At 41.5% G+C, this 26,403-nt stretch overlaps 1 protein-coding gene across 1 annotated transcript; it reads right to left on the reverse strand.

The window, feature by feature from the left end:
* Nucleotides 1-133: 133 nt before the first annotated feature.
* On the reverse strand, nt 134-25,918 carry STARD7 (StAR related lipid transfer domain containing 7). Its single transcript, XM_042933115.1, has 8 exons — nt 25,125-25,918; nt 14,980-15,188; nt 14,371-14,420; nt 12,541-12,651; nt 12,378-12,460; nt 11,828-11,927; nt 3,176-3,260; nt 134-2,084 (listed from the first exon to the last, which is right to left on the reverse strand). Exons 1-8 carry the CDS (start codon nt 25,442-25,444, stop codon nt 1,900-1,902), a joined length of 1,143 nt encoding a protein of 380 aa, XP_042789049.1. The 5' UTR covers nt 25,445-25,918; the 3' UTR covers nt 134-1,899.
* Between the last annotated feature and the right edge of the window lie 485 nt (nt 25,919-26,403).

Below are 26,403 nucleotides of genomic sequence, written 5' to 3' on the forward strand. Positions count from 1 at the left end.
CCAGACCACACCTTGCTGCTTCCATGTGCCAACCCTAAGTAGAAACACTCCAACTTTCTGATCAGGAAGAAACCATAAGCCCAATATACAAGATTTCCCACCACCACATGTCCAAAGACAAACACTCTTGTACCAATCTTTATGTATTTATTCACACATTTGATAAAAATGTCACAGTTAGAAGTGAAATCATTACAATGACATAAGTAACTGTACAGACTGACCCCAAGTATAGGGTCAAGTTGCCAAAAACAGGAACATGAGCAACACATAGCTCCTTAACACCTGTGCACTCACACACTCTTAACCACACCACCATCCATGCCCCAACAATCACAGGCGCTAAGTTCAGACATAGCCCAGGGAGCTTTTCCCTGGCTTCTGTGAAGTCCTGGGGATGAGAAGAGAGAAATGATCAATGAAAAGAAGCTGGAGATACTCAACACATCTCTCTGTTCTGCCAACGACTCAGAGAAGGCAAGACATGAGACACGGGGGCAGTTATTTCCTTGGCACAAAACTTAACAGGCAACAAAAATGTCCAGAGGTTTGAGTCAATCTGAGGCTTAGATCCCCTTTTCAACAACACAAAAGGGTAGCCAAGTAGGAAAAAAGGGGAAAATCCAGCCGTTTAAATTCTACGGAAAAAAGAGAAGGGAGTATTTAAAACTTGATCCCTATTCTGTCAGATTGCAGCAGGACCATAAGCAAAATCAGCCAGGCCAAACTGATACATCTGATTGTGACTTTACCCAAACAGTGTAGTTTTGCTTTCGTTTTAACTCTGAAAAGAGGAGGAAAAACTTTGCAGGGGAAGAAAAGGGTCACATAAACCACATCCCCATTATATTAGTATTTGGGGCAAGATTACATCTAATTCTTCACACAGCTTGTCTACAGCTCTGAGAGCTCCAAGGGAGTGGCCCAACCCCCATTCCTCTGCCTTTAGCCTTCCAAGATGGACAAGTCCTCAGCATCCAGTCAAACCTGAAGTGTGAAAAATAATGCCTGAATCAACATGGTGTTTTCTCTACAGTAGGACTATGGAGAAATCCTACTCAAGTTCCCAATTCCTACATTTTGACACAAAGGTTAAAAAAACAAAAAACAAAACAAAAAAAACCCCAAACCTAAAGTGTGATATTTTGAGCATCACCACTGACCCTATCAAAACACTGATGACACAGAAAGCTACCATCTGAAAGGATTCATTTCCCAGTGTTCTTGATAAACGGACTAAGGAAGGAGGCGATGATCCAAATTAATATAGTGCATGTATAGAGAAGAACTGGTCAATGCAAAGGAAACTGCTTTGGGGGGTGGCGAGTCAATGGGGTGGTATTTGGGAGGCAGAAATTCCTTGGTACAAACTTGATGTCCCTAAAGATAGAAGCAGGGTGAGGACAAGGCACTTACACTGCCAAGCAATAGTTCACATCCATTCAACACTAGGACTGTTACCAAGAGCACTCCCAATGACCCCTCATTGAAGACTCAACTGGCCAACTGTACTTTCCAGCTGGACCTTCAGAACTGAAGGAAATCCCAAGCGCCGCAGAACCGATGGTGAGAACTGGAATGTTGGCAGAGGAAACTACTCAGGAAGCGAAAAGAAGTTGTCCCCTTCTGGCCTGAGGTGAGAGGTTTGTTCCAGATTAGCTCAATGAAATACTGAATTTCAAAATGCTTGGCCTGAGAATATGACAACCCCCTCATGGATGATTCCTCCTGTTTTGATAAAGAGCAATAAGGGCTCTGAATGAAATCGGACACCAGTTATTGAGTTATCCTGCACTGGTGGTTACAGCAGACGCTTTCTAATACATGTCCCCATTCTGTAGCAGATAAGGAACTGAGACAGGGCTAAAAGCAGCCTGTCCCTTCTTATCCCAAAACCCTTCAAGCGTACTCGATCCGGGCAGGGCCACAACTACCCTCATTTTTCCGCTCTGAAGACGGGGTGGTAGCCTTGGCTTCACTACCCGTTTCCAGAGGCTTAGATGAGATATAGTCCTTTACTTTGATCTCCATGTTCTTGGCTTTCAGAGTGGCCATGTGCAGCTTCTCCAGGAAATCTGGCATGCCTGGTGGGAGAGAGGAAAATCTGGGTAGGCTGAAATACAAACCGACAATAGGCTCAAAATTAGAAGGCCCTATTTCTTTCACGGTAGGGAGCCAATTCCTTTCTTATAAAGATCACAGCCTAATCAACAACCTGTGAGTGACAGCTGCCTCCTAAGATGTATACAGTGAAAACAATCCATGACCTCGGAGATCCTTTGGAAAGGGGTACTGATCAAGCCGCATAAGGCTTTTAGGTGATTAAAACACCACTTATCAGTAGCATAGCCTAATTATCTGCCAATTTTATTTAGACAAATATCAAACAGAAACACCTAATCTCTCCATTCTCCCCCTGAGGTATTAGAAGCTGCCTACAGAGAAGCAAAAGAAAGAAAATCACATGAGGATGCTTTTTAAAACAAGGAATTGGAAGAAAAAGGTACAGTTACAGCTGTGATATGTAGCCTTTGTCAAGATACATGGTAGCCCCTTTCTCAAGGTTACTGTCCTATAACTACCACATTTTTTCCACCAGATTGTATGGCCTCCAACACTATCTAAAAAGAAAAAAATTGTTAACACATTAACATACACAGTCCATATTTAAGGAATAAAAGCTGAGCAACTGTTCTTAAAACTCCCTTCTGGGCACATGTTGCTTTCAGGGACTCCCTAACTCTCATCCCTCTGAACCCCAGCTGGAGGTTTCAATGTCTTCACAGTATTCAAGAATGGACCAGGAAAGATATTTAATTTCTCCAACAGTGCTCCCATGAGACAAGCACTAATCTTGCTTGCCATTAAGAGCTAGAGAAAAACAGGGGCGCCTGGGTGGCTCAGTCGGTTAAGCATCCGACTTCAGCTCAGGTCACGATCTCGCGGTCCGTGAGTTCGAGCCCCGCGTCGGGCTCTGGGCTGATGGCTCAGAGCCTGGAGCCTGCTTCCGATTCTGTGTCTCCCTCTCTCTCTGCCCCTCCCCTGTTCATGCTCTGTCTCTCTCTGTCCCAAAAATAAATAAACGTTAAAAAAAAATTTTTTTTTTAAAAAAGAGCTAGAGAAAAACAAAATGCTCAGCCCAGGTTCCAGGCCTTGTATACAAGTGCCCACTCACCACTGGAAACCATCCAACTAACGCAGTAGCGAGGAAACACAGTCTGGGGATTGTCACTGTAGGTCAACAAGTAGTCAAAGCCATTCTGAAAAAGAAGTACAGCAAAAATAATGATACCTGAATTACCCACCATAGCTTCCATATCCAGTACCCCAGAATGATCATGATCGGACTCTGGGGCAGACAGTGTCATTTTTTACCCCGCACAGAAAAGTGTTAATACTGAAGACCTCAGAGGTTGCCATTCGTAGAAGGGCCACCCTACAAGGTTGGCCCTCGGGTGGTATCCGGGAACTTGGCTCCCGGAGTATTCCCAGTCAAGTGTAAGGGTGACTCCCTGTGTGTCTTGTCTGTTTGTGCAAACAATCATACAGTTTGCGCTAACCACCTGTTTTCCTTCTGGGGATATCTGGAATTTTGGTATGTGCTATGCAGAGGATCCCTATGCGACCAGCCCTGAATAAAAATCTTGGGTGCTGAGTCTCTAATGGGCTTCTCTGGGCAGAAACATCACATACCTGTTGCTATGTTTTTGTTGCTGGAAGAATGTGCTCTCCTTCACGGGAGACAGCAAGAGGAAGCCTCCACATGGATTCCTTCAGACTCTGCCTGTCTCTTCCCTTATGATCCAGCTGCGTATCCTTACTACGTGACTATATAATGAATCTTAGTCATGAGTACAATTACATGCTTAGTCCTAGGAGTCCTTCCTGTGAATTTTGGGAGTGGTCTTGAAAATCCCAACACATATCCCAAAATGTTTAAAGGTCCTAATCTTTATCAAAATGATACAAACTCTGGGGCGCCTGGGTGGCTCAGCTGGTGAAGTGTCCGACTTTGGCTCAGGTCATAATCTCGTGGTTCATGGGTTCGAGCCCTGCATCGGGCTTTGTGCTGACAGCTCGGACCCTGGATCCTGCTTCGGAGTCCACGTCTCCCTCTCTCTGCCCCTCTCCCACTTGTGCTCTTTCTCTCAAGAATAAACATTAAAAAAAATTCCCGGGGGTGCCTGGGGGGCTCAGTCAGTTAAGCATCCGATTTCGGCTCAGGTCATGATCTCACAGTTTTCGAGCCCCGTATCAGGCTCTGTGCTGACAGCTCAGAGCCTGGAGCTTGCTTTGGATTCTGTGTCTCCTCTCTCTGCCCCTCCCCGACTTGTGCTCTCTCAAAAATAAATACATGTAAAAAATTTTTTTTTAATTTTTAAAAATTATTTTTAAAATGATATAAACTCTGCCGCACTGCTGCTACTACTACCAGCAAACCTTTATAGACCACTTAATGGTGTGCCAGGAACGATTTCAACTTATAATGTAGATACTGTTACCCCATTTTATAGGGGGGGAAACTGAGCAAAAAGAAGGAGCTTTGCCCAAGGTTACCCACATACTCAATGACAGCCAAGACGAACCCAGAATTCTGACTGCAGGGCCCTTGCACCCACCACTCTTTTTGGCTCAGCACTCTCATTGCCTAACTCCAGTGAAGGACAGGAAATTAAGGAGATTTACAAGTGTCCTGATCCTAGGAGAAGTAACCAATCATGCTCCATCCAAAGGGGTAAGAGATAACCGCTCTTATGTTGCACTTTTTTTTTAATGTTTATTTTTTAGAGAGAGAGTACATGCGTGAGCAGGAGAGGGGCAGAGAGAGAGGCACAGAGAGGATCTGAAGCAGGCTTTGTGCTGACAGCAGAGAGCCTGACATGGGACTCCAACTCAGGAACCGTAAGATCATGACCTGAGCTGAAGTCGGACGCTTAACCACTGAGCCACCCAGGTGCTCCTATGTCTGTACTTTTTAAAGCAGAGTGGCCACAACTCCAGGTGGTAGAACTACAACTTTAAATTCCCATGGTTTTTTTTTTTAAACCAGTTTTTTAAAATGTTTATGTATTTATTTTTGAGAGAGAGAGCGAGCACAAGCAGGGGAGGCAAAGACAGAGACAGAGACAAAGGATCCCAAGCAGGCTCTGCTCCAACAGCAGAGAGCCCGATGCAGGGCTTGAACTCACAAACCATGAAATCATGACCTGAGCCAAAGTGGGATGCTCAACTGACTAAACCACGCAGGTGCCCCTAAATTCCCACACTTTTACACCAAAGTTCTTTTTTTTCCTGAATGGATTGTTTAATCTTTTATTCATTTACTCAATACATATTTGAATGTCTGCTGTGATTGGCACTGTGCTGGGTATGACAGAGCAAACAAAAATGTGCTAGTCCCTGCCCTCAGGAGCTTTCAATTAACAGAATAGATGCTGTAACAGAGATACAGATGAATACTATGGAAGTAAAGAGAAGGGAAAGGTAAAACCCGTACAGTGGAAACAGTAACAGCACCCACCACAAAGGTTGGCTAGAAAACTAAATTAATTAATATATATAAAAGACTTTATTCTTCCCATAAAACACTTGGGCTGAGAAGTCAAGAGACCCAGGTTCTCATCCACCACTACTTGTGTTTTAAAAGGAAACCAAAAACAATGATTACCCATAAGAAGAAGGATGGAACTGGGTGGAAGGTACAGGGATATAAGCAAAATCACTCTAGTTATTGATAAATTTCACTTTGGAAAAACAAATTTTTTTCATAATTTAATAAAACAAAATTAAGTTTAAAAAGCAGTATCTAAAAATCAAAAGTAAAGTAGAAAACAGGGAACCCAACTACAAACTGAGTCAGTAAGAAAAATCACAAAGAGAACACCTATTTCAAATAACTTTAAGTGTTTATTTTTGGGGGCGTCTGGATGGCTCAGTCGGTTGAATGACCGACTTTGGGTCAGGTCATGATCTCACGGTTCATGGGTTCGAGCCCTGCGTCCGGCTCTGGGCTGACAGCTCAGAGCCTGGAGCCTGCTTTGGATTCTGTGTGTGTCTCTCTCTCTGCCCCTCCCCCACTCATGCCCTCTCTTCTGCCTCTCAAAAATAAAGAAACGTAATAAAAAACTTTTTTTTAATGTTTATTTTTTGAGAGAGAGAGTGGGGGAGGGGCAGAGGGAGAAAGGGACAGAGGATCCAAATCGGGCTCACGCTGACAGCAGAGAGATGACATGGGCTCAAACCCACAAACCACAAGATCATGACCCAAGCTGAATTTGGATGCTTAACTGACTGAGCCACCCAGGTGCCTCTCAAGTAACTTAAACTCAATTATTTTGTACCCTGTGTACATACCCTAAGGATAAAAAAATATATATATACAAATTTTAAATCATCACATTATTGGTGATCTTTGCGGTATTACTCTGAAGCTGTTGTGTATATATCAGGTTAAAGCAAATGGGTAGTTATGTTTGGAGTGATAAGAACTGAATTTCTCATCATGGGAAAATATGATAGATGTAAGACACAAAATAATAAACAACTCTCCAGTCTGAAATTTGAATTAAAAGTATTGGCATGTATTCAAGATTTATCTTTAAAACAAACAAGTAAAATTTATTACTTAGTTTTATCTTCTGAAAAGACCTAAAAACAATGAGCAAACCAATAGCTATTACTCCTAGAAACCAAATTCTGGTTATTTATTTTTAAAGATTTTATTTTCAAGTAATACCTATACCAAACCTGGGGCCTGAACTTACAACCCTGAGATCAAGAATCACATGCTCTACTGACTGAGCCAGTCATCATCCCCAAATCCTGGTATTTAAATGACATTTTCTTAAAAGGAACCAGGACTCCCTAAAGAAATGCTAATTTCAGCTAAACCTATACAAGATGAACCTAGGATATCTTGTAACAGCAGAAAACAAAAGAACCCCTGAGGTCAAGTCAAAAGGATTCAAGCCAGGAAGATGAGGCCCCTAATGGCCAAAATTGGGACAAATTTGAGTATCAATAATTGTAGGGGCACCTGAGTGGCTCAGTCAGTTAAGCATCCAACTCTTGATTTCAACTCCGGTCATGATCTTGCAGTTCATGGGTTCAAGCCCTACACTGGGTTCTGTGCTAAGAGCTTGGAGCCTGCTTCAGATTCTCTCTCTCCCTCTCTCTGCCCCTCCCCCCTGCTCGCACCTCTCTCTCAAAATAAACAAACTGAAAAAAAGAAAAAGAATAACTGCAATAGGTTAAAACTAACCAAACATGTTTAAAAACTGAAATAGCTACCCTCAAGACAAAAAGCTTCTACACAGCAAAGTAAACAATCAGCAAAACTAAAAGGTAACCAATGGAATGGGAGAAGATATTTGCAAATAACAGATGAGATAAACAGTTAGTATTCAAAATCTATAAAGAACTTCTCAAACTCAACACCCAAAAAGCAAATAATCCAGTGAAGAAATGGGCAAAAGACATGAATAGACGCTTCTCCAAAGAAGACCTCCAGATGGCTAACAGACACATGAAAAAATGCTCAACATTCCTCATCATCAGGAAAATACAAATCAAAACCACAGTGAGATACCACCTCACACCATTTAGAATGGCTAAAATTAATAATTCAGGCAACAACAGATGCTGGCAAGGATGTGGAGAAAGGGGAACCCTTTTGCACTGCTGGTAGGAAATCAAACTGATGTAGTTACTCCGGAAAAGTGTGGAGGGTCCTCAAAAAATTTAAAATAGAACTACCCTACAACCCAGCAATTGCACTACTAGGTATTTATCCAAAAGATATGGGAGTGCTGATTTGAAGGGGGGCCATGCACCCCAATGTTTATAGCAGCACTATTAACAATAGCCAAAGTATGGAAAGAGCTCAAATGTCCATCAACTAATGAATAAAGAAGCTATGATACACACACATACATACACACACACACACACACACACACACACACACACACACACACACACTGGAATATTACCTGGCAATCAAAAAGAATGAAATCTTGCCATTTGCTACAATGTGGATGGAACTAGAATGTATTATGTATGCTGTTTGAAATAAATCAGGCAGAGAAAGCCAAATATCCTAGGATTTTACTCATATGTGGAATTTAAGATACAAAACAGATGAACATAAGGGAAGAGAAGCAAAAATAATATAAAAACAGAGAGGGACACAAACCATAAGAGACTCTTAAATACAGAGAACAAACTGGGGGTTGCTGGTGGGGTGCTAGGTGGGAGGTATGGGCTAAATGAGCAAGGGGCATTAAGGTGGACACTTGCTGGGATGCGCCCTGGGTGTTATATGTAAGTGATGAATCATTAACTTCTATTCCTGAAATCATTATTACACTATATGTTAACTAACTTGGATTTAAATTAAAAAAAAACAACAACAACTAAAATAGCATTAGAAGAAGTCTTCTATCGGTTCTTCTACAGCAAAGACTAATGGTATTTGTCTATAACAAAAAAATAAAAACTTTACCTTTGGAGGATCCCTGGTTGAAAGGACCAATGCATTATTTTGAAACTCATAAATAAAGGAACAAATCAACCATTTCTCTTACTTCCCTTTCCTATGTGCACTATAGAAAACCAAACAGTTGGTGAGGAAAATTACCTTAATGTATTTCAATTAATAAGTGGAAATAGATGAAGAAAAATAAAGGAATTACAAAACCAGCAATTTGTTATACCCCTAATGAAATAACGGATCTGAGCCATAATCACCAATCATTTCTAAATTCACAAAGAAAGAAACAGTCATCAACTGGCCTTCTGATACAGTGGTCTTGCCCAAAACAACCAACCAACCTGAATCTGTTCAAGCCTGAGGTTTGAACAGTAACTACCAATACCCAGGAAATATAGGCAGGGGACAGGGACAGAGGAACACATTAAATGATACTATGGAGATACAATCATCAAGATCCAGGACAAAAAACCCTGCTTCTTCAACAAATATAATTGCAAAACAACAACAACAACAAGAAACAAAAAACAAAACAAAAAACAAAAAAGAAAGAGGGGAAACATACTGACTTCAAAAGACTCAAGAGATAATATGAACAAATTTCAAATGTCTAGAGTCTGAATGATATTATTTTTTTCCTTCAAGAATTTTATCTTTTGGGGGGAGCTTGGGCGGCTCAGTCGGTTTAGTGTCCGACTTCAGCTCAGGTCATGATCTCACAGTCTGTGAGTTCAAGCCCCGCGTCAGGCTCTGTGCTGACAGCTCAGAGCCTGGAGCCTGCTTCTGACTCCTTGTCTCCCTCTCTCTCTGCCCCCTGCCCTGCTTACACTCTGTCTCTCAAAAAGCAAATAAAAAAAAAAACCAAACAAACAAAAAAATCTTCTGGCACACCTGGGTGGCTCAGTTGGTTAAGCATCGACTCTTGATTTCAGCTCAGGTCATGATCTCACGGTTCATGAGTTCAAGCCCTGTGCCAGGCTCCACACTGACAGCAAAGAGCCTACCTGGGACCCTCTCTGACCCTCCCAGCTCGTGCTCTCTCAAAATAAATAAGAAAAAAAAAAAAAGATATTTATTTTTTATTTTTTTATTTTGAGAGAGATAGAGACAGAAACCAAAGACTCAACCAAAACCAAAACCAAGACTCAACACTTAACCAACTGAGCCACCACCCAGGTGCCCAAACTTTTTTTTTTTTTAAAGCAGGCTCCATGCCCAGCACGGAGTCTGACGCAGGGCTTCATTTCACAACTGGGAGATCATGACCTGAGCCAAAATCAAGAGTAAGACGCTTAACCAACTGAGTCCTGAGTCAAATAAACCAACTACAAAAAAATTCATGGACCATCAGGAAAATATGAACACTAACTAGATTATTTGATATTAGGGATTATTATGACACTGAGGTTGTATTTCCAAAAATGCTTTTTCTTTTTGAGATAAATACTGAAATATCTATAGAAGAATTCTTCTATGGGTTCTTCTATAGTAAAGCAAGAAACTGTTTCAAAATAATCAGGAGAGCAGGAAAAGGGACAAGAAAGGATATAGATAAAATAAGTTTGTCCATGAGTTGATCACTGTTGGAGCTGGGAATGGATATAGAAGGTTCATCAACATGATTCTTTCTACTTCTTTATCTTTTAATTAGGGAAAATTTGAAATGTATATAAAAGTAAAACAAATAAAACACCATACCTTGGCTCAAGGATCTATTTTCCATCTGCCAAGTCCAAATGCAGCTGCCTGGTTTTCAAGTATTCTATCTACGTGGTCAATGTTAACTTATCACTCCTCCCTAATCTCAACTTTCCTTTCTGAGTGGTGAGTCTCTGAACCTATTCATGGCTCATTTTTGTCTTTGCCCCCAGGGCACTTCCTGTTTTCCTCTATCCAGTCTGCCTTTTCAAGAGACCCCACTCAAATCTTACCTTTTTCATAAGAGCTTGCCACCAATACACTAAAAGAATTATATAGATAATTTCTATTGTTCCCCCACCCCAACTGAAAGAAATTATTTACTGGGCCCCTGCTAGATACAACACACTCGGCTAGGTGCTAAACGATGCCTTGGCTATTTCATGGTCATGGTTTCTAAAGGTAGCAATGCTGGAACTCAAGTCAGTTTTTTCCCAATAGGAAATATATGGGGGGCAAGGTTAAAATTTTAAAGGAAAAGAGTGAGACCTAAGTTTGTCTCCCACACGGTCTCCAGCCTGACCCAGGCTCCCCTTCCTAAAGGCAACTAGCCATGGACACTAAGTAGCCTTACTATTTCTTTTCTATTTTCTAAAGTTCTAAAGGACTTTTTAACTACAACACACTGTAAATAAACTTTTTACACTGCAACCAGTTCTCTCTCAGCCTCATACACACACATTCATACATCCGTATGTACCTAAACAAGTCTCATGAAATATGCTTACACTCAGATGATTTCTACTCCATGTATTTTTTTCTTTTCTTTTTTTTTTAGCTGGTCATAATGCACTAAATTAATTTTGTCTTCCACTAACGGGTAGCAATCTGTTTGAAAAATACTGCTCTAAAAATAGTATACAAGTAAACACACAGATCTCCCAGTTAAAAAGAGTCAATCACCACATTAACTGAAGCGAACCACCATTTCTGTCATATTTAAAGTCCCACGTCAGGCAGTATAAATAGAACAACTTGTTGAAAACAAAACCATACTAACACACAGTTCATCCAGCTCAAAAATAAAAGTAATGAAAGAAACAAAGCCTTTAATTATAAAGTGAAATACAACTAAAACCAGCAACCACTGGAATCAATACGTAGTAAACTCAATAGATTTCACACACAAAAAAAAAAAAGCAATTCCCTACATTGAAAAAAAAATTCTTCTCAAAGAAAGGTCACAGAATTTTAAAGAAAGCTGAGAACATTATTTTAACACTCTCATTTTACAGATAAGGAAACAGAAATCCAGAAAGGTTTCAAATGTTTTGCCCACTGTGGTGAAATTTTGATGGAAAAGGTGCTCCTTCAGTTCCCAAAGAATGCCGCTAACAGGTCGTCGTCTTCTCCTGTCTCTCACAAACAGGAGTCGTGGGTCAGCAGAACTTTGTCCTGGAGGATCTTCCAGGTGTATCACCCTACAGCAATGGTTCTCAAACCAGTAGCATCACATGGGGACCTCTTAAAAATGAGAATTCTTGGGCCATACCCCAGCACTGTATGTTAACAAGCTCCAGTGGACTCTGATGCACGCCAAGTTTGAGAACCACTGCCCTTCCCAGTTCAGACAAAAGGCATTCCTTGAGAAAATCCCACAGCAGCTACACATCATCTCTCGGATGATGTAAAACTCACCTCATCAAATGACTTGTGGGGACGGATAACCATCTGGGATTCATACGATCTGACCCTTACAAATTCTGGAGACTCTGGAACACTAGGGTGCTCCACAGCACTGGTAAGGAGAAAAGTTAAGGAAACTCAGTAATGTTTACATACAAAACAGCGTAAGAGCTAAAGTTAAGAGGAAAATCTAAAAAGCTGGCTCTAATTTTTAAAATAAAACAAAACAGAGAGTCACCAAGATGAATGAATACAAATTAAGTTCTAAAAACAAAGTGAGTTTCCTTGGTGATTCCTAGGCTTTGTAACCTTTGTGCTGAAGAAAAAAGCACTTATTTTTCTAATTATCAATATTAAGGTTAAAGAAATGGTTTAATGAAAAGTTTACATCCCTTCTATCTTCCTAGACTGTCACCAGTCAAAGCCCACTCGTGTTCTAGCTGGGATGGATGGGGTCCTAGCAGCGCCCCTATTAACAACAAGACCATGCAAACTCCCACCAGACATCTATGAAGGACACAGCTAAAGGGTCTCAGGAGGAGCCACAAGTAACCACACATACCGTGACACCAACACCATCACGTTGTTTTCCTGATCCACGCTATACCGTCGAACATAAACATAATCCCGGGAATACATTGGATACTAAAGGAAAGAATAGGCAGAATTAGTGTTCTGCCTCACATGGATGTGATAAAAGTAAAAACAGTAACGAAAATACTCACAGGAAAATGGGTTACCCAGTGAAGAACCTCAGAACCACTAACCACATCCCTCTCAATCACTTCCAGCTTGATTACCAGGGCATCCCACTTTTTTCTATACTCTGTATCCAGCTGTAGAAAGAGAAGAGACTGTCAAGACCTAAGAAATTCAAAACAAAGCTGCAGAAGACTTCTCCAGATGCTTGGACCTCTGACCCAAGGATCTTATTCTGAAATGGAAACCTGACCTAAAAGTGGCAAAGTATGAAAAACACAGCTGTGTTTATTTTAGACAAGTCTTTCAAAATCCTTTCTTATAGGCCAATAGCATTATCTTGAAAGTGAATCTTACTAAAGAAAGGCAAAGCACAGGGGCGCCTGGGGGGCTCAGTCAGTTAAGGAACCAACTCTTGATTTTGGCTCAGGTCATGATCTCATAGTTCATGGGGTCGAGCCCCACGTTAGGCTCTGCACTGACTGCATGGAGCCTATTTCGGATCCTCTCTCTGCCCCTCCCCGCTCGCTCTCTCTCTCAAAAATAAGTATTTTTTTAAAAAGGCAAAGCAAAGGAAAATATAAGAAAAAACTATTGTGATAGACATGTTTAGGGAAAATTTAATAGGTAATGACATACAAATGTACAAGGGTAAAACAAATTTTTAAAGATTTAAACAGACAAAAAGCCCAAAAGTATGAGCAACACTTCACAAAAAGAAATGCAGGCAGCGTATGTTTAAATTTCTAGCATCAGGGGCGCCTGGGTGGCTCAGTCGGTTGGGCGTCCGACTTCGGCTCAGGTCACGATCTCGCCGTCCGTGGGTTCAGGCCCCGCGTCAGGCTCTGGGCTGATGGCTCAGAGCCTGGAGCCTGCTTCCGATTCTGTGTCTCCCTCTCTCTCTGCCCCTCCCCCGTTCATGCTCTGTCTCTCTCTGTCTCAAAAATAAATAAACGTTAAAAAAAAAAAAAAAATTAAATTTCTAGCATCACTTGTAACCAGGGAATTTCAAAATAAGACATATCATACACATCCAAACTCAACAAAAATTCCATATAAATTAACAAAATTCAGTGTTTGGGGGGAAGTGTGCACTTGCATATTATTAGTGAGTGTCATAATCATTAATTAGCTACTGAAAGCCTGATAAAACAGTGAAAAATCCAAGAAGGAAAAAAAAATTTTTATACAACTCTAGGTGATCCCACCTCCCCTTTTCGTACATTTCCACCCAAGGAAGAAAGGAGTCTTTGAATACTCTTCATCTTTACTAATTAAATAGCTTCACTGTGGCAATATTCCACATTACTAAATCCTGATTGGATCTGCACTCAAGAGGAAAATGCTGTAAAGAACATTGTCGGGTCAATAGATAAAAACTGGAATACAAACAAGAGTAGAAGAGCTGCAAAAAAAAAAAAAAAAAAAAAGAGTATAAGAGCTGCATCAATGTTAAATTTAGAGACTTTCATAATGGCACCACAGTTAGGAGACTATGTCTAGTTTTAGGAAATACACACTGAAGGATTTTGGAATAAAGGGACACGTATGTAACTTACCCTTAAATTGTTTAGGAAAAAATAACCGTAACACCTTATAAAATACTAAAAACATTCAATTACATTCCTCTAATTGATCTTCCCAACAGCCCTGTAAGAGGATAGAATCAGTCTCATCCCCTTGGACAAAGAGTAAGTCCAATGTGTACCTAGATGCTATTTGACAGGAGAAGAAGGATACAAAGATAGATGTACTGAAGCCAATGTCTTCAGAGTTAAAGAAATTATTCATGTGGACAGTTTGCAGTGGATTTCCAGGCTTAGAAGCTCCAAATCTGGGAAGAAAAATTTACTCACCTGAACGTTGAAGAACTGCCGGGGTGTCACATCTGTGTAGGTTCCAAAAACTAGAATGACATAACAAAGAATAAGGGATTAATGCCACATCCCCATCACTTGCCTTATTCCTATCACTTAACTGCATTCCAATTATAGAGTACAGACAGATCTTAAAGGCAGATTCAGGAGCACCTGGGTGGCTCAGTCAGGCGACTCGTAATTTCAGCTCAGGTCATGACTCCAGGGTTCCTGAGATGGAGCCCCACATGGGGCTCTGTGCTGACACAGCGGAGCCTGCTTGGGATTCTCTCACTCCCTCTCTGCCCCCCCCCCCCAATAAATAAACATCAACAACAAAAAAACATTTGCTATAGAAACATAAAAGGCAGATTCAAAAACTAGATTATCCTATTGGGACAGCAAAGACAGACAAAGACAACCTACAGCAAAGTATAGCAATGAAGACACTGAGATACTTGTCATCTGGGGGAGGCAAAACAAAAACAAGAAACCATGGTAAATTTTCTGATCAAGAATCAGAAAAGAACAGTTTAGAGAGGATGAGGAACAAAAGTCCTGCACACCTGGGCAACCATGGAACACACAAGGCAGCCAAGCTGGGCTCACCTCTGTACTGGTAAAGGTGAGTGCCTGTAATAGGGCGCCGCCACAGCTTAAAGTGTTTCTTATCCATCACCATTTCCCATGGCTGCTCTTTGCCCCCTAAATCTTCATTCCCTTCTGTCTGGGATTTTGGTTCTGAAGGGTGGCGTTCAACTCCAGAGCGCTGAAACACATGTGACATTTCCTCCAACCGCTTCATCTCATCAACGGATCTGCAAAGAAAAACAAAAGGAATGGTGCAGGTGGTTGTAATTAACCTGTGAAATGAAACGTCCACACAATGACTTGCATAAGAAAGGTGTGGGTTTAAAGCAGTATAAAATGAATAAAAACCTGACTTCCTGAGTTTGAATCCCAGTCCAACATTCATTCACCAAAACATTAAATTACTTGACCAGTCTGTATTCTTAATCTGTAAAATGGGGATAATAACAGCACCTACCTCAAAGGGTTGATTATAAAAACTTATATAATTACATATTTTTCCTCCTCTTTTAAAAATATAATTCACATTCCAGAAGAATCATCATTTTATAGCGTATAATACAATGTTTTTTAGTATAGTCACAAGGTTGTGTAACCATTACCATTAATTCCAAAACATTTTCATCATCCCCCCAAAAAACCATACCCATTGGCAGTCACTCACTCCCATAACCTCTCACAACCACACATCTATTTTCCATCTCTATGAACTTGTCTATTTTGGACAATTAATATAAATACTATACAATATATAGTCCCTTGTGTCTTGCTTTTTCCACTCAGCATATTTTCTTATGAATTTTTTAATGTTTATTTTTGACAGAGAGAGAGGGAGAGAAAGGGAGGGAGGGGCAGAGAGAGAGGGGAAACACAGAATCTGAAGCAGGCTCCAGACTCTGAGCTGTCAGCATGGAGCCCGATGTGGGGCTCAAACCCACAAACCACGAGATCATGACCTGAGTAAGCTCAAGTAGGATGCTTAACCGACTGAGCCACCCAGGCGCCCCTCCACTCAGCATAATTTCAAGGTTCATTCATGGTGTACTTTGTTCCCCTCTTTTTTGGCTGAATACTTCTATTTCATTGAATGATACATCACATTTTGTTTATCCATTCATCAGGTGATGGGCACTTAAGTTTCTACTTTTTGGCTGTTATAAATAATAATGCTATAAACAGTTGTGTACAAGTTTTCATGTAGACACAGTTCTACACAGCTTTCAGTTCTCCTGGGTAGATTCCTAGGATCGAATTTGCTGGGTCATGGCAACTCTATGTTTAACCTTTTGAGAAACTGCCCAATTATTTTCCAAAGCAGCTGCACCATTTTTATATTCATACCAACAATGTATGAGGGTTCCAACTGCTTCACATCCTTGCCAACACTTGTTATTGTCTATCTTCATGGTTCTAGCAATCCTAGTGGGTGTGAGAAGCATATCTCATTATGGTCTTTGATTTATATTTCCCCAGGGCCTAATGATGCTAAGCATATTTTCAAGTGCTTATTGGCCATTTGCGTATCTTCTTTGGAGAAACAGCTATGGAACTCTTCACCTATTTTTAAATGTTTGAAAGAAAGAGCACATATGCACCGCATGTGGGGGCGGGGCAGAGAGAGAGAGAGAGAGAAAGAGAAAGAAAGAGAGTGTGTCCCAAGCAGGCTCCGTACTGTCAGCCCAAAGCCCTACATAGGACTTGATCTCAGGAACCCTGGGATCATGACGTGACCCGAAATCAAGAGTTGGACATTTGGGGGCACCTGGGTGACTCAGTTGGTTAAGTGTCTGACTTTGGCTCAGGTCATGATCTCATAGTTCCTGAGTTCAAGGCTGCTTCGGGCTCTGTGGCTGACAGCTCAGAGCTGGAGCTTGCTTCAGATTCCATGTCTCCCTCCCCCACTCGCACTCGGTCTCTCAAAAATAAACGTTAAAAAAAGAAAAAAAGTCAGACACTTAACCAACTGAGCCACCCAGGCGCCCCTTTGCCTATTTTTAAACTGTTATTTTATTGCATTTTTTTATTGTTGAAATGTAAGAGTTCTTCTATATACTCTCAGTAACAGTCCCTTATCAGATATAATTTCTATTTTGTCCATTGCTTTGGGTTATCTTTTCAGTTTTTTGATAGTGACCTTTGATGCACAAAAGTTTTTAATTTTGATGAAATCCAATTCACCTATTTTTTTCTTTAATTGCCTGTGTTTTTGGAGTTACAGTTAAGAAACCATCACTGCCTAATCCAAAGTCATAAGGACTCATGCCTATATTTTCCTCTCAGAGTTTTAGTATTTTTTTTTAATTTTTTTTTTTTAACGTTTATTTATTTTTGAGACAGAGAGAGACAGAGCATGAATGGGGGAGGGGCAGAGAGAGAGGGAGACACAGAATCGGAAGCAGGCTCCAGGCTCTGAGCCATCAGCCCAGAGCCCGACGCGGGGCTCGAACTCACGGTCCGTGAGATTGTGACCTGAGCCGAAGTCGGACGCCCAACCGACTGAGCCACCCAGGCGCCCCAAGAGTTTTAGTATTAAAAAAAAAGTTTTAGTATTAGTTTACACTTTGATCCATTTTGAGTTAATTTTTGTGTATGGTATGAGGCAGGGGGTCTAAATTCATTATTTAGAATGTGCCTCTCCAGTTGTCCCAGACCCATTTGAAGACTATTCTTTGCCCACTGAATTGTCTGGCACTTTTTTTGAAAATCAACTGGCCATAAATATAAGGGTTTATTTCTAAAACTCTCCATTTTATTCCAACAATTTATTTATCCATCCTTATGCCAGTACCATATATGTTTTTAAATATTTATTTATTTAAGAGAGAGGGTAAGTGGGTTTGAGGCAAAGGGAAAAGGAGAGTGAGAGAATCCCAAGTGGCTCCACACTCAGTGTGGAGCCCAACACGGCGCTCATTCCCACAACTGTGAGATGATGATCTGAGCTGAAATCAAGAGTCCAATGTTTTGTTTTGTTTTAATTTTTTTTAATTAAATAATATAAATAAAATAAAATAAAATATAAATAAAATAAATATTCATTTTTGAGAGACGGAGACAGAGTGCGAGTGGGGGAGGAGCAGAGAGAGTGGGAGAATCCGAAGCGGGCTCCAGACTCTGAGCTGTCAGCACAGGGCCCGACGCGGGGTTCAAACTCACAAACCGTGAGATCCTGACCTGAGCCGAAGTCGGACACTTAACCGACTGAGCCACCCAGGCGCCCCGAGAGTCCAATGTTTAACTGACTAAGCCACCCAAGCACCCCCCATATCATCTTAATTACTATAGCTTGGTAATAAGTTTTCAAATCAGGAAGAGAGAGTCCTCCAACTTTGTCCTCCTTTTTCAAAACTGTTTTGACCATTCTGGGTTTTTTCATTTCCATATGAGTATCAGGATCAGCTTGTCAAATTGCACAAAATAGTGTACTAATTAAGACTTTGATAAGGATTGTATTGAATTTATAGATCAGTTTGACTAGTATTGCTATCTTCACAATCATCTTCCAATCCATGAACACAGCTTATCTGCCCATTTATATGTTTTAAAATTTCTTGCAATGATCTTTTGCAGTTAAAAAAAAAAAATGTTGTTGAACAGTACCATGTTGAACAGAAGTGGTGAGAGCAGACATACTTGTCTTATTCCTGATCTTAAGAGAAAACCTTTCAGTCCCTCACCATTAAACTATGCTGCTAGCTATGTCTTTTGTAGATGCCCTTAATCAAGTTGAGGAAGTTTCCTTCTATTCCTAGTTGTTGAATGATTTTTTATCATGAGAGGAGGTTGGACTATCAAAATGCTTTTCTGCCTGTACTGAGATGATCATGTGGTTTTTTAGCCTTTATTAATGCGGTGTATTAAACTGATTTTTATTTGATGAACTAACCTTACTTTCCTGGAATAAAACCCACTACTTCATGTCCCTTTTTATATGTTGTTGGATTCAGTTTGTTAGTATTTTGTTCAGAACTACATGAAGCTTTAAAACATCCAAGATAATACCATATAACCTTCTATGTTTCATTATATATTATTTAGGAACATATGCCTATGTATAAAGACACAGATGGGAATGAAATACAACAAACTGAGATAGATAATCTGGGGGACAGGGGAGATTTCAACTGGACAAGAGTACAGAGAAGTCGTTAATGGTATCTTATTTTATTTCTTAAATATAACTGTATTTGTAACATTCATGTTAAAGTCTTTTTATACATCTGAAACATTTTATAATAGTTTTTAAAACATGGCTTGGGGCGCCTGGGTGGCGCAGTCGGTTAAGCGTCCGACTTCAGCCAGGTCACGATCTCACGGTCCGTGAGTTCGAGCCCCGCGTCGGGCTCTGGGCTGATGGCTCGGAGCCTGGAGCCTGTTTCCGATTCTGTGTCTCCCTCTCTCTCTGTCCCTCCCCCGTTCATGCTCTGTCTCTCTCTGTCCCAAAAATAAAATAAACGTTGAAAAAAAAAAAACATGGCTTATATTTTCGCCTTAATGTTTAAATAGCCCATGGAAAGAAAGAATGCTGGCTGTCTGCATCATATACAACTCTTCTGTTATTCAAGACTGAAGAAGACATCAACTACTGATAGACTGTCTGAAATGCCCACTCTTCTTCAACCTTCAAAAAAACACACAGTTCAAGGTCAACTTCCAGGCAGAGTAACCATATTCTTTTACTTTTATTCCTCTACAGCCATATATCATATTATAATTAATCTATCTTTATACATGCCTCTTTACTAAACTATGAATTCCCTAATGTCCCCAAATCAGTCTTTCATGTCTGTATTCCCAGCATCTAGAAGTACCTAGTAAACATCAAAGACTCCAATGTTTACTGAATAAATGGAGTATATATGAAAGCAGGCCTCAATGATTCAAATTCTTATTAAAAGATTATATTAACACATTACTTTAAAAGCCAAAAATTCAAAGTTATACTAGTGGCCCAAGATTAAAAGTTTAGAGCAACCCAAAGTGATGGTGACTGTAAAGACCTGTGTTCCAGTCCTCACTCTGCCAACTATGTGATCTTATGCCAAGTCATTTTACCTGTAAATCCCTCCCTTTTTCTACCTGTAATGTTAGGACATTATTTCTTGAAGATTTCTATTAGCTCTAAAATTCCGTTTCTCTGAATTTTAAACTTTGGGCTTCGATGAGAATCCCAAAATAGGTGGGATATAGCCCTCTTTCAAGCCCTAGCAGTTGAAGTACAGCACCTAACTTAAAGGAGGTTAATTAGAGACTTCTGGTAGAGGATGTGAATCTTGAGGAAATAATACAAGGCATGGGATCTTTTGGAGATTATTCTCAGTGATCTTGAAGAAGTTGAGAGTCTAGCAGTGCAACCAACCTAGGGGAAACAAAATCAGCACTAGTACCCTAAGGAGATTGATTATTCCTATGGCAAGTCTTGGCTGTTCTCTTGGCCAACCTGTACTCTGGTCTTCTTGTCAATGCCCTGAGTGACCTAACATCTTTCTGATTAATCCCTTTGGCTTAAGTTAACCAATATCACCTCTGTTTGCAACCAAGAACCCTAGCCAGTACAATTTATACTGATGTTCTGATGAAAAAAGTTTAACCATTTTTAAAAAGTTTTAATTTGAATTAAAAATTGCAAAACAGGATTCACTGCTACCACTACAAACACATATAGAAATAGGAAAGGAACTTTATACAGTAAGATCTTTCAGAGAAAAAAGCAAAAGCAAAACCAGAACCAGACTGGCTCAGAGAACAATTCAGGCATCACACAGCACCAATTATGACACTTTTAGGACTAGTAAAGCATTCTTCAGTAAAAATTAAGCACCACCCTTGAATGTCATTCTTATCACATATCGAAGAAGGGGAGGAATGTCTTATTAAAACTTCATCAGAGGCTCATAAAATTACATAGTAAGGTTTTAAGAAAATTATATGACTATAGGCAATACTTTTAATGGCCTTCTAAGGTGGTACAGAGCTTCTGACCCATTGCTTTATCAACCTCTCTTATATAATTAAAGGCCACTAGGTGACCTTGATTAAAATTATGAGACCAAGTCCCCAGAGGGGGAGAGAAAGGTCTTGTGAAGGCCTGACATTCATACTTGAAATAGCACAATCTGAATGCTGGCACAAGACTGCGACATGAAAATGCAAATGATTCTTGTCCACAGATTCAACAATATGTGAAGGGTCTCAACTTCTTCTTCTTTTTTTTTTAAATGTTTATTTATTTTTGAGAGAGAGGCAGAATGCAAGCAGAGGGAAGGGCAGAGAGAGAGGAAGACACAGAATCAGAAGCAGGCTACAGGCTCTGAGCCAGAGCTCGATGTGGGGCCCAAACCCACAAACTGTGAGATCATGACCTGAGCCGAAGTCGGTCGCTTAACGGACTGAGACACCTAGGCGCCCCCGAAGGGTCTCAACTTCTAAATGCTGACATGACAGACATCATTAGCAGCACACAGGTGTTCAAAGTCAGTCACTATCCTGTATGTGGAGGAAGGAAAACCTCTCACCATACATCTCTTTAGCCTGCTGTGCCAAATCCTGTTTGGACAGGGTGAGTGTCTAAACCTTGTTATCTAAGAGACTTAAACAGGTAATAAGAAGAAAGGACAAAAGAGATTATTCCCAAAATAGTAACAGAACCAGCAGATTAGTAAAAGGATTAAGAAAAAGACAGCCAATGCTTACCTTTCTCCAAAACTAAAGTCATTTCAATATGGATTGAGAGGTATAGAAAGAAAATGAAGACATAAAACTATTAAAACAGAGTAATAAGTATAACCAGGTTCGGCCATGTTAAGTCCTGCCCCAGTATAGAGTTTGATATAAGGGCCCAAAATGATTCAAATAAAGCCATCCCGAAATTAGCCATCCCGAAATTAGTAATTTCAGTAACACAACTGCCTCAATTCACATAATCCCTTCCTTAAATTACAAATTACGGTCAAAGTTAGAAACTTTCAAGTACAACTGTTACGAGACAACACATCTACAAATAACAAAACATCAGCTAGCTCACTGCAATTCTGGGCCAACTGGTTAACGGGAAAATAATGAAGACAATGTAAAAAATTTCAAGTCAGGTTTAATGTAGTCCTGATGATCTAAGAAGGGTATGCCAGCAAAAAATCTTCAAGTGACAGTGGCAAAAAAGATGAAGGACCTTTTGTTGGTCATTTATCTAATTAATAATACACCAAAAAGTTACAATTATTCTAAATGACCTGAGATAAAAGCGGGAAACTAAACAATTTCTTTATGAAATTTTACTGGTACTTATTTACTCAAATTTCTGGAGCAATGGACTGTAACTTTTTTAACAGGAGGAGGGGTTAATAGAACATTTTCCCCTAGCCTTTCATATTTCTTAATTTCCTTCCTCCTTTTGTTCTTGTAATTTTTTTTTTAATGTTCCAAAGCAATAAAAAATTACTACTGTATTTTTCCATAAGATCTGTCCTGGGCTCACAGAATGCCAGCTAGTACCAAAAACAATGATTGAAAGTTATTTTGTTTGATTTGTTTAATTGAAGCCACTGGGTAAGAATACTAGACCAAGCATTAAAAGACCTGATTTCTACACCTGGTGCCCATCAGTGCGTCAGAGTCACTTTGTACACGTTACTCCATTTCTCAAATTTTCTTGCTGTTGCTAAATAAATGAGATTCTATTTGTTAAGATGTTCTCAAGCATAGAAGAATTGAAAGCCAGGTTATTCCTTTTCATTCTGAACGGAGACTCAAGTAACATAAGAAAAAACACATGCCACGTTTAAAGCATACATTCAAAGAGTACCAGCACAAGTTGGTACAAAAACAGCACAGAAGAACCAAATGCTGTGATTTAGGGGCCATGGGACAATCATGCTCTTCTTTCATTAACAATGAAAAAAATGCACTTGTCCTGAGGCACATTCAACTGCGCTCCATTATGGAAGCCACCCAAAATCATTTCACTAGAACAAAGAAAATCTAAGATGTTCCAAACTAGCTATAAGAACCTCAGCAGTGCCTCCTTTAAAGCAAATAAAACACTTAAACGACAAACAAAAAATGTTAACCTGAACCCAGAATATTTTATTAAATAAAATATATGACAAGATATTAGAAACATAAGAAACCTATAGAACCACCGTACAATCGGCATATAGTTGAACAGCGTTACTATTCGTCTCCCTAGCAAGGTAACAAACATTTTTTTTTAGTTCTCAAAATGGACACCTTCATCAAATTTTAGGTATATGACTGAATTCAAGCATGAACTAGAAAACAAATTGTTAAACGAAGATCTTTACTACAACAACTCTGGAGAATCAGAAAGGACCTTCAGTGTTCTGACTGGCCTTCATCTAAGCTTATGAAATTCGCGAGTGGGTTAACAGAGGGCAATACCTCTTCAGGAGCTGGATTAGAACCAAGAGTGTTTCAAATGCCCCCGGGTTTCACAGACAGCTCAAAGAGAAGGGAAATGGTACGAATACAGGGCCTGGTCATCAACTGGTCTCTTTCTGCTACAGTGGGTAGTGACTACTGACTCAAATGTTTTACCACATGCATTTTTTATCTTGTTTTCCTCTCTAGCTCCTGCTAATGGCAAGCCTACTAAACAAAGGCCCCAGGACAGATTGTCCATAAAAACACATGAAATAAGCCAAAGAACGTCATCTACCACCCAGGCCCCCAATGCTATTCAATTCCCATCCCAAAACATCTCCCTCTCTTTTGCACCAGGTAGCCCTTTTCTGGTTTTCTTGTCTTTCCTTAATAGATCCAACTGGGAATTTTCCTCTCAAACTTGACTACTGGGGAACATAGGTATTTCATCATCAAAAAGAAAACGAAAATTCAAACAGTTAATTGATAATTTCTTAACACAAAGGTTTTCCTCCCATAAGTCGTTTTATTTCCCATACCTGAGACTGAGAAGTTGCACAAGAATACTAACAGAAACTAGGAAAGCAACCTATCATGCTTTGGTATCTTAACATTTTTGTGAATAAGATTAAGACTTTCATTTGCATTTATATCCTCAGGGTGGATATTTAGTAACTAGTTTTCTATATGTATTATCATAGTAATGCAGGGATCAAAAACCATAGCCTAGGGCCAACCACTTAATTTTGTAAAGATTTACAGGGAAACAAAAATTTAGGGGGTGGAGGGAGAGAGGGGATAGCTGTTAAAAGGAAAATACAGAGGGGCGTCTGCGTGGGTCAGTTGGTTAAGCATCTGGACTCTGATTTCGGCTCAGGTCATTATCTCACGGTTGTGGGCTCTGCGCTGACACTTCGGATCCTGCTTGGGATTCTCTCCCTCTCTCTCCCTTTTTCTCTGTTCCTCTCCCACTTATGCTCTCTCTCAAAATAAATAAACTTAAAAAAAAAGTTTACTAAAAAAAGGAAAATACAAAGATACTGTAAAGCAAGAACTAAATCAAGGCTTCCCATGAAATGAGTTGAAAACTATAAGGATTAAGATTCAGAACCACAGATTAACAAATTCAACCAATGGTACTGCATTTTTCACCCAGAAATTTTGATGATGATGACAGCGTAACTTCAGAGTCTAATGAAACACTATTCCCTAAGTTGTAGTTAGAGCAGCAAAAAACTGACCTAATTTTTGCAGGTTAAAATGGCTGGGCTACTGGTCTGAGAGGCCAAAAGCCTTTCCAGCCTCATAATTCTGTCACAGCAGCAAAAGAGCTCCCCTGGCATTTCTCACGAAATCCCATTTGGAATGCAGTAATTTTGTAAATTGCATATCCTTAGGTCAAATTTGAAACCTGCATTGAATTTGCACCTTTTTGGAAGAATTAAAGATTACGTGAACCAATGGGTTACATGCCTTCAAGACCTAATTTGTTTTTTACAACGTTATTTCTTCGGCGTGATGCTCCCTATTCAAAGTCTTCCCACCTACACCAATCTGCATTTCGTTATTTCTAGCCAGACAAATGAAATTAGCACAGAAAGACAATAAAAAAAAAAAAACATGGTGTGCTAAAACAGGATCAAGTTACTGCATCGTCACTTCAAGTACCACCGGGTAAACCGGACACACTGACCGAAAAGGCAGGCCCCGAGGATCGATGTGCCGATCTCCCAATCTGACCCGCGCCAGCGAACCGGACCGAACGACCTCGTCTCCGGACTCACCTCTGCAACTCCTCCTCCTGGATCCTCTCCTCGTCCCACACGAACGCGCCAGCGAGCGCCGCCATCAAGGCAGAGGCATGGCCAGGGCGGCCGCGCAGCCGGCGCCAGAGGCGGCCGAGAAGGACGCGGCGCGAGGTCTCCGAGTAGAGGCGGCCGTACAGCTGCGCGATCTGCTGCGCGCGCCGCACACGCAGGCCCGTCACGAAGCGGCACTGATTGGCCAGCAGGGCTAGCAGGCCCCCGCCCCGCGCCCCCGCGCGTCCCGCCGCCGCCGCGCCCGCTAGCCAGGCGGCCAGGGCCCGCGGCCTCCGCAGGAACATGCCGCCGACGCGCGCCCCGCCCAGACCCTCTTGCCCCACCCCTCGGCTCCCGCTGCGCGCCCGGAGGCGAACTAGGCCTCCCTCTCGGGGCAAAAAGAACGGGTCCGGGAAGGCGCGGGCGGCCTGCCGCGAGTGCCCCTAGTCGGTCGGCCCCGAGCTCGTCTCACGGTCTAACAGGCTTTTCATCTCTCTCTGCAGTAAACGTTGAGGAAGAGTCCCCTTTGCGGAGAGAGTCGGTCATGGCACAGTCGCGGGGGTGGCCCCGCAACCTCTGCAAGAGGCCTTCCTGGGCTCAGGCCGCGAACGCGGCAGGCCAACAGCCGGTCAGCGTTGCTGGCTCCCTCCTTCCTTGGCGTCCTCAAGCCGGCACCGGGGCCCTGATGTGCAGCGCTCGGGAAGCAGCGAGGTGGGCGGCTCAGTCGCAGCAGCAGGTGAGGTCCCGGGCGTTCGGCGTCCGCCACATGCGCTGCTCGCCTGCAACCTACCCCCTTCGTGGCCACCCGGCTCCTGATTGGGCGCGGTCCGGACTCCTCGGTGCTGATTGGCGCTGCCCAGTGCTCGTCAGCGCTCCTTCCCGCCCCTTCGTGTAGCGCGCCGGGCCCCTAGCTAGCAAGGTAGGTGGCGCGGCGGAGAGCCAGTCAAGGGCGCGTCGGAGAGTGACCCGTAGACCCCGCCGCCGCCGCCATATTCCGACCAAAAGACCCCACCCCGCGGGGGGGCGCGACCAGGTGTCAGTTAGAGTCCTGCGCAGTGCTCAATTGGTTTGAGAGGCGGGGGAGCGTCTCCTGTTTCACTACTTTGAATCTTGGGTGGAATGGGGTCTTGGTATTGCCTCTGCGGGACGCTGGGGGTGTCCAGGTTCGGGTGGGGAGAGGGCGGGACGGTGTAGACTCCTTTGGTGAATGGAGACCTTGCTGAGGCCTAGAAGCAGCTGCCATCAATACCTTCTTCGATCTCTC

The sequence above is a fragment of the Panthera leo genome, chromosome A3 (assembly GCF_018350215.1).
Source record: "Panthera leo isolate Ple1 chromosome A3, P.leo_Ple1_pat1.1, whole genome shotgun sequence".
Classification (NCBI taxonomy): domain Eukaryota; kingdom Metazoa; phylum Chordata; class Mammalia; order Carnivora; family Felidae; genus Panthera; species Panthera leo.